General features: G+C 42.3%; 2 protein-coding genes across 4 annotated transcripts in view; both read left to right on the top strand.

Annotated features, from left to right (window-relative positions):
• The window catches only part of LOC118525239 (quinone oxidoreductase-like protein 2), a 53,454-nt gene that overhangs the window by 39,195 nt on the left and 1,505 nt on the right, over positions 1–12,754 (top strand). The window contains exon 9 of one of the 2 annotated variants that reach the window (XM_036075832.2): positions 1,037–1,919. The exons of the other annotated variant lie outside the window; for it this stretch is intronic. Coding sequence (XP_035931725.2) covers positions 1,037–1,156 — 120 coding nt within the window. The 3' untranslated portion in view covers positions 1,157–1,919. Of the gene's footprint in view, positions 1–1,036; positions 1,920–12,754 lie in introns of those variants that run through there. 2 annotated transcript variants of the gene reach the window in all.
• Positions 4,745–12,754, top strand: part of SEC16B (SEC16 homolog B, endoplasmic reticulum export factor) — a 56,175-nt gene continuing 48,165 nt past the window's right edge. For both annotated transcript variants that reach the window (XM_036075821.2, XM_078078009.1), the window contains exon 1: positions 4,745–4,850. The gene's annotated coding sequence lies outside the window, so the exon portion shown is untranslated. The remainder of the gene's footprint in view (positions 4,851–12,754) is intronic.

Below are 12,754 nucleotides of genomic sequence, written 5' to 3'. Positions count from 1 at the left end.
TGACTCTTGAACAACATGGGTTTGAACTGCATGAGTTCACTTATACATGGATTTTTTGGATAAATACGGTACAGTGCTGTAAATGCATTTTCCTTATGATTTTTTTTCCCTTATGATTCTTTTCATTTTTATGGTTTTATTTATTTATTTGACAGAGAATGATACAGTGAGAGAAGGAACACAAGCAGGGGGAGTGGGAGAGGGAGAAGCAGGCTTCCCGTGGAGCAGGGAGCCCGATGTGGGGCTCGATCCCAGGACCCTGGGATCATGACCTGAGCTGAAGGCAGACGCTTAACTGACTGAGCCACTCAGGCGCCCCTTTCCCTTATGATTCTTAATAACAACTTCTTTTTCTAGCTGACTTTATTGTAAGAATACATATCGTAATATAATAACATACAAAACGTGTTAATTGACTTTTGTCGCTAATGCTTCTGGTCAGTGGTAGGCTATTAGTAGTTAAGTTTTTGGGGAGTCAAAAGTTATACATGGAGGGGCGCCTGGGTGGCTCAGTCGTTAAGCGTCTGCCTTCGGCTCAGGTCATGGTCCTGGGGTCCTGGGATCGAGCCCCGCATCGGGCTCCCGGCTCAGCGAGAAGCCTGCTTCTCCCTCTCCCACTCCCCCTGCTTGTGTTCCCTCTCTCACTATGTTTCTATCTGTCAAATAAATAAATAAAATCTTTTTTTTTTTTTTAAGATTTTATTTATTTATCTGACAGAAAGAGACACAGCGAGAGAGGGAACACAAGCAGGGGGAGTGGGAGAGGGAGAAGCAGGCTTCCCGCAGAGCAGGGAGCCCGATGCGGGGCTCGATCCCAGGACCCCGGGATCATGACCTGAGCCGAAGGCAGACGCTTAACGACTGAGCCACCCAGGCGCCCCAAATAAATAAAATCTTAAAAAAAAAAAAGTTATACATGGAGTTTTGACTGCGCAGGGGGCTGGGGACTGGGCACCCCAACCCCTGTGTTCTTCAAGGATCAACTGTACTCTTCCCAACAACCCCTGAAGTAGTTACTATTAACCCCATTTTACAGATACAGAAACTGAGGTCCAGGGAAGGGAGATGCAGTGATTTACCCGACATCAGTGGATCCAGAGAGTGGCAAAGTCAGGACCCCAGCCTGGTGGTGTGGCTTCGGAGCCCGGGCACATGACCGCTGCGATATACTGCCTCTGCTCAAGATCTTCTTGCATAATCTCTCCTGGGGAGTTCAAGATGTTTTCCCATCACGTGACAGTCTTGTGGTGGGAAAACATAAGATTTTGGGGCTGCTGTATGTAAGTAGTTTAGTTCAAGGGATAGAGCTTACAGTTCTTTCAAGTAGAAACATTTGTACTTGTTTCCTGCCATGAATTTTGGATTTAGTAAAGTCAGAGCCAATACCTTCAATCGGTTGCTGATATTTGAAAGAACGTGCCTGCGAGACCCGAAAGGTATGTATTTGGGACCTAACCGTCATTGCATTTTTCCACATTGTATTCCGTTGTTTAGTTACATACAGGTCTATAACTTCTCCAATTTACCCAAGATATCTGAGCCAAGGAAAACGCAGGTTTATGAATATATGGATGTATGCTTTTTGCACATTTTCCAAATGTGTCTTTTTTAAGTCAGGGAAAACAAGACTGCAAGATTGTCGTCAGATCAGGGTCACGAGTCCTGTGTCACTTAAGGCCCAATATCATCAATACTAGCCTGAACAGTAAAAGTATTCTTAAGTAAGAAATCTCATAATTTGAGGGGCGCCTGGGTGGCTCAGTTGTTAAGCGTCTGCCTTCAACTCAGATCATGATCCCAGGGTCCTGGGATTGAGCCCTGCTTTGGGCTCCCTGCTCAGCCAGGAGCCTGCTTCTCCCTCTCCTGCTCCCCCAGCTTGTGTTCCCTCTCTAGCTGTCTCTCTCTCTGTGTCAAATCAATAAATAAAATCTTAAAAAAAAAAAAGAAACCTCATAATTTGAATATTCTTTCATATTTCTTTTAGTATTGATTTCTTTTCTCACCCCCCTCGAAATTACCTTATGCTTCTCTCCCTCTCCTTATCTCTTCTCACATTTACTACTGACATTCCACCTTGGGCACTTATTTACATTCTCCTTTTTATGGATCTCTCTATGTATCCTTCGTTTCTTATAGTTGAATAATTATTATCAAGATAAAAGACAGTACACTAATCGTAAGACAAGGTGGCAAATGCAGTTCATATTTAACTATTCTTTGCGTAAATCTAAGGAGGTGTTCTTTGCATACAAAGCAAGAATATGGTAATTAGGAGTGTCTTCTCTAGTTATGACAAGTCACGTTAGGCAGGATCTATCCTTAATATTTACAGCACAATGTTGTGGGATAATCTCTGAGAACCAGAGCCCTAAGTTCTACTTGTGTGACCTTGGACAAGTTATTTAAGCTCTCTGAATCTCCATTTCTATCCAAAATGATGGGTGGAAATAAAAATCCTTTTAGGATTAAAAAAATTTGACTCTACTGTGGGTTATTTTTGTAGTTGAAAGTGAAAGAACATTTCTTTTTAAAAAGTTGTTTTTAAGACAGTTCTATAATTCAGAGATTTTATCTAAATCAGTCATTTTCCTCATTTAAGTTTAAAATCAGGAGCTTCCCCAATTCCAGGATAATGAATAAACACCAACAAGATATGCCTTCTGATTCATACACATATCTACTTGCTACACAGCCCTTATGGAGAGGGGACATCCTGAATTTTCTATGATTGCCCCAGTTAAGAAAAACTCTGTGTTGTTGTTTACACAATAAAGATAATTTAATGTCTAAGTATATTCATATATCTCGCTTCATTTTAATCCAGAAAATGGGGCCAGTGACTACCTAGTGACCTTTTCCATGTTTTAATTATGTAAAATGTATTGGTTACTTGGTCACTGATCAATAAGTGCTCATTTCCCAATCTCTGGCTTTGTTACTGAAATGTAGGGATTGGTTGGTCAATTCCAGCTTCTTTCTTTTTCTCAATAATTGGCATGTTCATAAATGATTTCTGGCCACCACTACAGGCATCATCTGGGACAGTATGGATTACAGCATTCGGTAACATCGCTGTGCATGTGTGCACTGTGGAAACTTCCCTCTGCACCCACATCATGGAAGGGGGAAGAAGGGACCCACCTCTGACATCACCCTCAGAGAGAGGAGAGCTGTGTGAGGTCTGGGCTAAAAAGTATTTTACATTTCTCTTTGGCATGGCTTCTCTTCTCCAGAGAAGCACGAGAACATCTTTAGAATTCTTGAGTGTTTTGGGGACACACAGAGAAAAAAAAAAAACCCAAATCTATTTAAGATTCAGCAGAGGGGCTGAATAGTTCAGCCCCATAATAGTTCAGGCAAGATACCATTTGTCATAATTTTTACACAATAAAAATAGCTTTATTGTTTCTTCTGATGATATAAATAAAAGCTTTTCCTTGAAAAAAATCAAAGTATTGGGTGCCTAGGTGGCTCAGTTGAAGCATCTGCCTTCGGCTCAGGTCATGATCCCCGGGTCCTGGGATCGAGTTCCGCATCAGGTTCCCTGCTCGGGGGGTGGCCTGCTTCTCCCTCTGCCTGCCGCTCCCCCTGCTTGTTCTCTCTCTCTCTCTCTCTCTCTCTCAAATAAATAATCTTTAAAAAATTGAAGCATATATAAAATGATAGAGAATAAAATCAAAGTCAGATGGCATTCCAACACCTGAAGACATCTAACACTTTTGTGAACTTAACATGTACTTCTCTTTAAGCACACACGTCATTCACATACATATAATTTTACAGGAGTGATGTAATAAATGCTGCTTATTGTGAAGCCTTTAAAAAAGTTACTTATGCCCTTACCCACTGCCCTTGCACGTTCTCTCCCTCAAACAAAGGAAGCATTTTAACTGCCCAGGATGTACCTTTTATATTCTTTTGTCTTTGTAGATACAGAAATACTCATATAATTATGTATATGCATATATAATAACATATAGGATAATATATTCCTTTTCGCTCAAAAGATTTCATAACAACCCCAAATGGGATAATATTACATACTTTTTTTTGCTTGGTTAATATGCCATAGAAACCCCTCCAAGTGAACTGCTACAGCTCTAATTTACTATTTACTAGATATCCTAATATTCCATGACATAAATGTTGCAGAATCTATTCAACCATTTCCCTATTCATGAGCATTCACTTTCTTATTTTTTTGAAACGAAATTCACTTTTTTGAGAGGAAATTCATTTCACTCCAACCTCATGATTTTTAATTAATTATTTATTTTAAAAAAAGATTTTATTTATTTATTTGAGAGAGAGAGGGAGAGGGACACGCAGACTCCCCCCTGAGCAGGGGCCCGACACGGGGCTCAATCCCAGGACCGTGAGATCATAACCTGAGCTGAAGGCAGATGCTTTAACTGACTGAGCCACCCAGGCACCCTCCAAGCTCGTGATTTTTTAATGAACTAAAATCTATAATACTGAATCAACGTCTCTAAATTTTACTCTTTCATTTTCGAATCCTGCCTTTTTTGCTCAGTTGTTAACTTGCTGTCATGATTGTTTAGAAAGTCGACCCGATATTTAGACCAGGAAGGGGTATGTGTGGTTTCTTTCTCTCATCTCGGGTAGTGGCCTCTTTTACTAAGACCTTCTCAATATGGCGGTCAGATCATGTTTCCAGCCTCAGGGTCCACACAGAGAATCGTTCCGTTGGGAAACTGCAGCTGAAGCAGAAAGGTTCTGGGCGGCTGACGTGGCATCCCAGTTTCCAGGGTCTACCAGCTGTGAGAAACAGCAGGCTGTCAGGATGGGCTATAGCAGCAACAGCAACTCCTGATTTAGGGGCAAGAGATGTAAGTACTTATTTTCACCATTAACCAAACCAAACTCAAACTGAAGAATGCTGAGAGGGAATCCAATTCCCAGCAGAGACTCTTCTAACAGATTCATTTGAGAAGCATTTGGTCTTAACCAGAGTAGAAAGGCATCAAGCTGGCACAAGGTCTGCAGCCAAATGAAGAACCTCCCAGGGTCTTGTTTTACAAAGCAAACTTCAGCTGCGGCTAATGTCCCTTTCCAACCCCTTAAAGTGCCTGCGTGCCGCTGCAGGGGCTGTCCCCCGTGGGATGGCATGCGTTGCTAATGTGTGAAAAGAACATGGGATTTCAACTTCCATAAAAATTTTAGGCAGGTTCGATTATGGGACGATGAAAGGAGCCTCCGCAGTTACAGTGTCGGGGGGAGAGGAGAGAGCCTGTTAAATATTTTAAGGAGGATTCAAGTTGGTGAAAGCTGACTTGGAGGCAACGTGGAAACTTCTGTGTTCTCGGGCTCTGGCTTGGGGTGTGGTGTCTGCCAACCCAATGACAAATGAAACCCTGATGTGGATCCTTTAGCAAGCAGTGGCTCTAGGGCCCCTGCGGGGGTGGGGGGGCGCTTCCTTTATGAAACCTACCTCATGTATCACCTTCCACCCTGGAAGGCATGTCCAGAGTCTCCGGTGTTTTCCGAGTTCACAAACCATGTGTTTATGGGATGGTGACTTCTCTTTCTTTCTGTTGAGACCTTTTACTCTGATGTTTGGCTCTGCATGAAACCTCATGAATGATCAGTAGCGGACTGCTCTGAGTGTGGTTAACTGACAGATATTTTTGCTTGTTGCCTCTATGCTGGGGATATCTAAGTGAACAATATGGAAGAGGTTCCTGGCCCCGTGGGGTTTGCTGCCCAGCAGGAGAAACAGATGTTATGACAGGACAAATGAGCAGTGGGTGGAGAGTCAGGAGACCTGGAATCGGGTCCTGGCCTTGATCCCAATGAACCAGACAGCACTCTGGGCTTCGGTTTATTGCTGTAAAATGAATGGGTTGGGGAGGATGGCCTCTTCAGTAATTGATTCCTCACCTAGTGTGAGTTTTTCCCTTGCTGAACAGATTTTCACACAGCCTTGAATTTGCGCCACATCCAATTTGGGAAGGGGGCAGTTTGGCGGTGGCGGGGGGGGGGGAAGCGGGGGAGGCTTTCTTTATGAAACCTACCTCATGTATCACCAACCAGGCTTCATCAGATCATGATTTTCTGTAACAGAAACTTGAAGGACAATATCATATTGGTAGGAGGAAAGATTGCTTCCAAGAAAGAAGTCTTAAAGGTAGCAATTGCATACAGACTCATCTTAAATATCTGAGTTTCTATTTTCAAATGGTTATTGATTGGAACAAGTACTTTTCCAACTGCTGCTGATTTTTGAGGGGAAAAGACACAAAAGTCTGACACTAAGGAAAATGAAAATTGCTTGAAATAGGTGTGACTCACAGGCTACAGCTTGAAAGAAATTAAACTGAGTAAAAAATAAGCCAGGCTGTGGTTTCAGATAGAATAGAAAATACCATAAAAAAAAGAAGAAGAAAGAAAAAAATAAAAATACCCATCTTGGTGACTGAGCAGTGCATCCTCAGCGTCCAGAAACTTATCACCATCAGCTCAGTCGTTTTTGGCTTTGAAAATTGTGGGAGTTTCTGACATGTTTTAATAGAATGATAGATAAAATCAATTCCTTTAATATAATTAGCATGCATATTTTCTTTCCCCATCAGCCTTGCTTAGCCTAGGTCACAAAATTATCCACACGGGCATTCATACATCCCTCGCTGCCCTTTACTTTCTCAATGGCATAAATGTACTTCCTGACCCCTGAGTAATCCCTTCTCTTGGGCTATGAACTCCATACCCATTGGCCTCCTGGGGGGACCACATCCATCAGTCATTCCCTTTATTAACCCATCTCTTCTCTAATTGGCTTTCCACCATAGTGTCTCCCGTTTTATACCAAACAACCAACCAACCAACCAACCAGTCAGCCAATGAAAACCCCTCATAGTTTCTCCTTACTGTCCTATCCCTTTTCAGATCATTCCACCAACCCTATGGAATCCAGGGGATACTTTCAAGTTTTTATATAACTTGATCTCTTACTATATTTTTTCTCTTTACCTCTTCCTCTTTCTTGACACACTCTCCTTCCTTGACTTTCTTTTTTTTTTTCCTTCTTCCAAGATTTTATTTAAATTCAAGTTAGTTAACATATAGTGTAGTATTGGTTTCAGGAGTAGAATTTAGTGATTCATCACTTACATATAACACCCAGTGCTCATCACAACACATGCCCTTAATGCCCATCACCCATTTAACCCATCCCTTTACCCACCTCCCCTCCAGCAACCCTCAGTTTGTTCTCTTTAGTTAAGAGTCTCTTATGGTTTGCCTCCCTCTCTGTTTTGTTTTTTTAAGGTTTTATTTATTTATTTGCCAGAGACACAGTGAGAGAGGGAATTCAAGCAGGGGGGGTAGGAGAGGGAGAAGCAGGCTCCCCGCGGAGCAGGGAGCCTGATGCGGGGCTCGATCCCAGGACCCTGGGATCATGACCTGAGCTGAAGGCAGACGCCCAACGACTGAGCCACCCAGGCGTCCCTCCATCTCTGTTTTTATCTTATTTTATTTTTCCTTTCCTTCCCCTATGTTCACCTTCCTGTTCCTTAAATTCCTCCTTCCTTGACTTTCTTGATGCTGTTCTAACTCATGCCTTCACAGTCCACATGGACTTGTCTTTCTCTGTCTTTTACCTTAAGCTATTTTTTAAATTTATTTTGAAGTCTGTGCTCTTCCTTGACAATCTCATCCACATCCATGATTTTAATGATGAGTTGTGTGCTGATAACACTGAAATCAAAGCACATACAAATCTTCAGGAAAGAAGCAACGTATAAACGAATAAATCCCACCCACCACAAATGTGAGTTCCTGCAGACTTCTCTCAGGAGCTCCTGACTCATTCACTGCCTGAGACAACTCTGGTACATTGTCCTGCAGGCAACTCAACTTACCATGGCCACCTGAACTTTCCTTTCCACACAAAACCTGCTTCTTCCAGTAAAAGACAGTTCAGTCTTGATCAGGGACATGACCAGGCCAGAGCTGTGTAAATTCAATTACCCTCTAAATTTCATTTATTCTGCTTCTTTGTTCTGTCTTGGATCTGACGCCCACCCCCTGCTCACATTTGTCTTTCCTCCAGAGCTTTAGTTTGGCTTGCATTGACTTTAACAAGGAAGATGTTGGCAACTGCATTTTAAGGCTCACCCTGCCTTCAGTCTGGCACTCCCCAAACCATTCTCTACATGGTGCCTTGTGTGATTTTTAAAAATGCTCTTCATAGTATTTAGCAAAAATTCCAGATCTTCGTGATTCATTCCCAGCTTGGCCATATGGACTCCTTTCTCCCATTCCCCTGAATGTGCATTAGCCTCTAGTCTATTGAATATGGTGGGTCACCAGAGCCTGACCAACTGAACATCCCCTCCATGCCTTTGTACTTACCGATTCCTCTTCTGGAATCATCCCCATGCCCCAATTCACCCTGGTTAGTGCTAATTATCCAACAAGGTTCAGTGAGCGTTTCTACCCCAGGAAGCCTTGCCTGAGCTATCCTTCCCAGATGATATATTAATTTTTGTAACAATTATCACATTTTATTAAAGTGATTCATTTACTTTATTTGCCTTTCCAGTTGGTGGTGAAAATCTAAGAAACAGAATTATGTCTTATTTCTGTATCCCTAATGCCTACAACAGCATGGCACATAATTGTTATTCAATAACTGCTACTGAATGAATGAATTGTGGACAGATGGCTGCCTGAAGCTCCAGGTTGATATTCTATTATTTCAATCAACTCAAGGGGAAACACACTTCTTTCTCAGTAGTCCAAGTGTAAGTTCAGAGAGGATGCTTCTTGGACATGTCCCTGGGCATGTGCTAACTGCTGAATAATCATTGTGGTCAGGGAGCTGTGAGACTCTTACTGTCCAGGTATGAATTTTGTGTTGATTCTTAGAAGGTTGGGGGGGAGGTCAGTCCTATATGTGCTATATAAACTGAGAGGGGGCAGGGAAGTTCATCAGAGGTTAGGATGCTGGGGAGGCAGACATAACAATGTTCACCATCGTGTGTGCAAACAATGTAGATACTGGGGAGAGCTAGGGAGACCGTCTGCTCCATGTGGCTGGCTAAGGCAGCTAGGACAGTCTCTTCAGTCTCAGCTCTTACCACTGCTGTCTTAGTCTGCTTGAGCTGCTATGACATATTCCACAGACTGGCTGGATTATTAACAATGGAAAATTACTCCTCACAGTTTTGGAGGCTGGGAAGTCTAAGATCAAGTTGCTGGCAGATTCAGCGTGTCTGGTGAGGTCTGCTTCCTGGTTCATAGATAACCTGTGTCCTTGTGTCTCTCCATGAACTGTGTCCTCACTTGGCAGAAGGGGCGAGAGAGCTTGCTGGGGCTTCTCTTAGAAGAGTACTAATCCCTTTCAAGAGAGCTCTATCCAATGACCTAATCACCTCAAAGGCTCTATCTCCTAATACCATCACATTGGGGATTCGATTTCAACATACAAATTGTGGGGGGACGCAGACACAGTCTTCAGCAACTTCTTTTTGTGCCCGAGGCTCCAACCACACTGCACATAAAACCCAGTGATCTTATGCTGAATACACAGGCCCTCTTTACCTCTGAGCCCTTGTCATAGGCAGCCTTCAGTGGGGAACACGTCCTCTCTTGCTCTCTTGCTCTCCTTCCCCTCCTTCTAGGCTAATGTACTCAGTTTCTCACCCATTTCTTGGTTATTAAATAGGAGCAGGGACTTTTGGGGATCCTCTTGCTTTATCAGAGAAAGTATGTAGAGTCAGCTTACATAGGAGAAAATATTTTAATTACAACAAATAATGAATTAATATTTGTCTAACATATTATTTGTTGAATGATGGAAATAATATTTATTTATTTATTTATTTATTTATTTAACAGAGCGAGAGAGAGAGAGAGGGGCAGTGAGAGAGGGAACACAAGCAGGGGGAGTGGGAGAAGGAGAAGCAGGCTTCCTGCCGAGCAGGGAGCCCGATGCGGGGCTCGATCCCAGGACCCTGGAACCATGACCTGAGCCGAAGGCAGTTACTTAACCACTGAACCACCCAGGCGTCCCTGGAAATAATTTTTTTATAATTTTATTTTATTATGTTATGTTAGTCACCATACATTACATCATTAGTTTTTGATGTAGTGTTCCATGATTCATTGTTTGCCTATAACACCCAGTGCTCCATGCAGAACGTGCCCTCTTTAATACCCATCACCAGGCTAACCCATCCCCTCACCCCCCTCCCCTCTAGAACCCTCAGTTTGTTTGTCAGTGTCCATAGTCTCTCATGGTTCATCTCCCCTCTGATACCCCCCCTTCATTTTCCCCTTCCTACTATCTTCTTCTTCTTCTTTTTTAACATATAATGTATTATTTGTTTCAGAGGTGCAGGTCTGTGATTCAACAGTCTTAACACAATTCACAGCGCTCACCATAGCACATACCCTCCCCAATGTCTGTCACCCAGCCACCCCGTCCCTCCCACCCCCACCACTCCAGCAACCCTCAGTTTGTTTCCTAAGATTAAGAGTCTCTTATGGTTTGTCTCCCTCTCTGGTTTCATCTTGTTTCATTTTTGGAAATAATTTTTTTTTCACTCCAGGGGTAAGGCTATATACTCCAGTCAGTTTCACTTAATGACATCATTCATTCAATAAATGACATTCGGACCAGCACCAGGTCATGGTGGCATAATGTCAATGTCATACAAAGTATTGTATCTTTAGTGAGAAAGGAAACATTCTCGGGAAGCTTGTACAGAAACCACATCGCAGAAGCAATGTCGGGAAAGGCAGTAAGTAATTACTCAGCATGCCGAGAATCTCTAACATTCGTTTATGGGATCCTCCCAGAAAATAATGAACTTTGGCCATCTCCCTTGTGATACCTGCAGACATCCATGCTTAGAAAAGAAACTTCTCCATCATCTTGACATGCCCTTCAATGTCCTCCAGAAAATGAAGTTTGAACTTTGATTTTTGGCATCATAAGTGGCTCCTATGGAAGTTGCCCTGGTGTGCTAAATTCAGCATTAGAACAGCGCTCCTGGGGATCTTTGCTATATCTGCAGTCACTTATTCCAAACTGAGAGAACAGGGATGTGAATGCCGCTAAAATCCGTGTGTGTACAGGCATAGGCTATTTCTGTCCATGGAACAGTGGGCAGAGGAGGAGAACCAGCAAAGGATTGTGCACCTTTATTGACTAACAAAGGGGACAAGGAGAAAATACAGAAATTAATCTGAGTTCTTATTTTTATGATTATATATATGCATATATATACATATATATATATATATATCTCGGGTTGAATGAACCTATTTACACTGACTGATAGCTTTGAAGATTGTAATTATTGTATTCTCATGGAGTAGCTTTCTAAATAATTGCATTTTTTGCATTAAATGTGCCACATGGCTATTCCTAACCGTATGCTTTTCTGAACAAAGCTTTTTTTCTTTTTTAAAGATTTTTATTTATTTATTTGAGAGAGAGAGAATGATAGAGAGAAAGCATGAGAGGGAGGAGGGTCAGAGGGAGAAGCAGACTCTCTGCTGAGCAGGGAGCCTGATGCGGGACTCGATCCTGGGACTCCAGGATCATGACCTGAGCCGAAGGCAGTCACTTCACCAACTGAGCCACCCAGTGCTCCATGAACAAAGCTTTGACTAGAAGTCCTGTGGTTGATTTTTCCTCCACTTGATGACATACTGACACTGTGTGAATTTGGTGAAATCTCTTACCCTTTCTGGTCTTGCTTTTATTGTCCCTAAATTGACAAACTCTCTACTGATGCCACTGGGTAATGAAAACAATGAGCCAAGGATGGGCATAGATGGGGAAGACAAGCTATGAATGTAATGGATAATTATGATGAGAGAGAGGGCAGAATAAAAACGGAAACCAGTAACCTCAGATTAGATTCTAAGCCAATAATAAGGGACAGCTAGGATAAAAACTAGATATGAACTGCAATGATGAATGCTCAGTAAGAACAAATACCTGAACAGCCCAGAAGCTAACTTTACTGCTGTGCTCTTTTAAATAGCAACGTTCACAACAAGCATTTGTCGAACACTTGCTACATGTAGGTGCTATGCTAAGAGATTTTCCTAGGTCATGCATGGATTTATTCAACTATTAATCAAGCACCTATGAACAGTACATTATCTCACTTATCCTACAACAACTTTGTGAAGATATCTGTTATTATACTATCATTTAACACATGAGGACGCTTAGCCTGAGAGGCTAACTAACTGGCTTGAAGTCTCCCAGCTAGTCATGGAGATATTGGGACTCAAATCCAATTCTGACTGCCAAGCCTGAGCTCTTAACCACTGTTCGGCACCATACTCATGAGCTGTGCACGCAGTTTAGCTTGTCACACCTTTAACAGAATGTAAGGAACCTAGAAGAGGAAAGGCAAAGATTTTTTGAAAACCCACTTCCCCCATTTAACAGGCACGTTGGTGTTTGTCCTTGTATCATTTCATTTCACCCACATTACAGCCCTGTGGGGGTACTTTCTAGATTTCATTTCATTTTAAAGATGAGGAAACTGGGTCTCCTAGATATTGAGTGACACATGGCTGGGAAATGGCATAATTAAAACAAAATCCAAATTTCAATTCCTATTTTCTTTCCCCTGGGCCTTTGCTACTCAAAATGATTGAGGGAAGGACATTTTATAAGGAAATATCAACGTGATGGGAAGGAGAAGGCTGCTGAGCACCATAATGGCTGCTTTCACCTATTCAAAGAGTTAAACGAGAGTTTGAG

This window comes from Halichoerus grypus, chromosome 7, assembly GCF_964656455.1.
Source record: "Halichoerus grypus chromosome 7, mHalGry1.hap1.1, whole genome shotgun sequence".
Lineage (NCBI taxonomy): Eukaryota > Metazoa > Chordata > Mammalia > Carnivora > Phocidae > Halichoerus > Halichoerus grypus.
The sequence above is the reverse complement of the archived record's forward strand: the minus strand, read 5'-3'. Positions and strand labels throughout refer to the sequence as shown.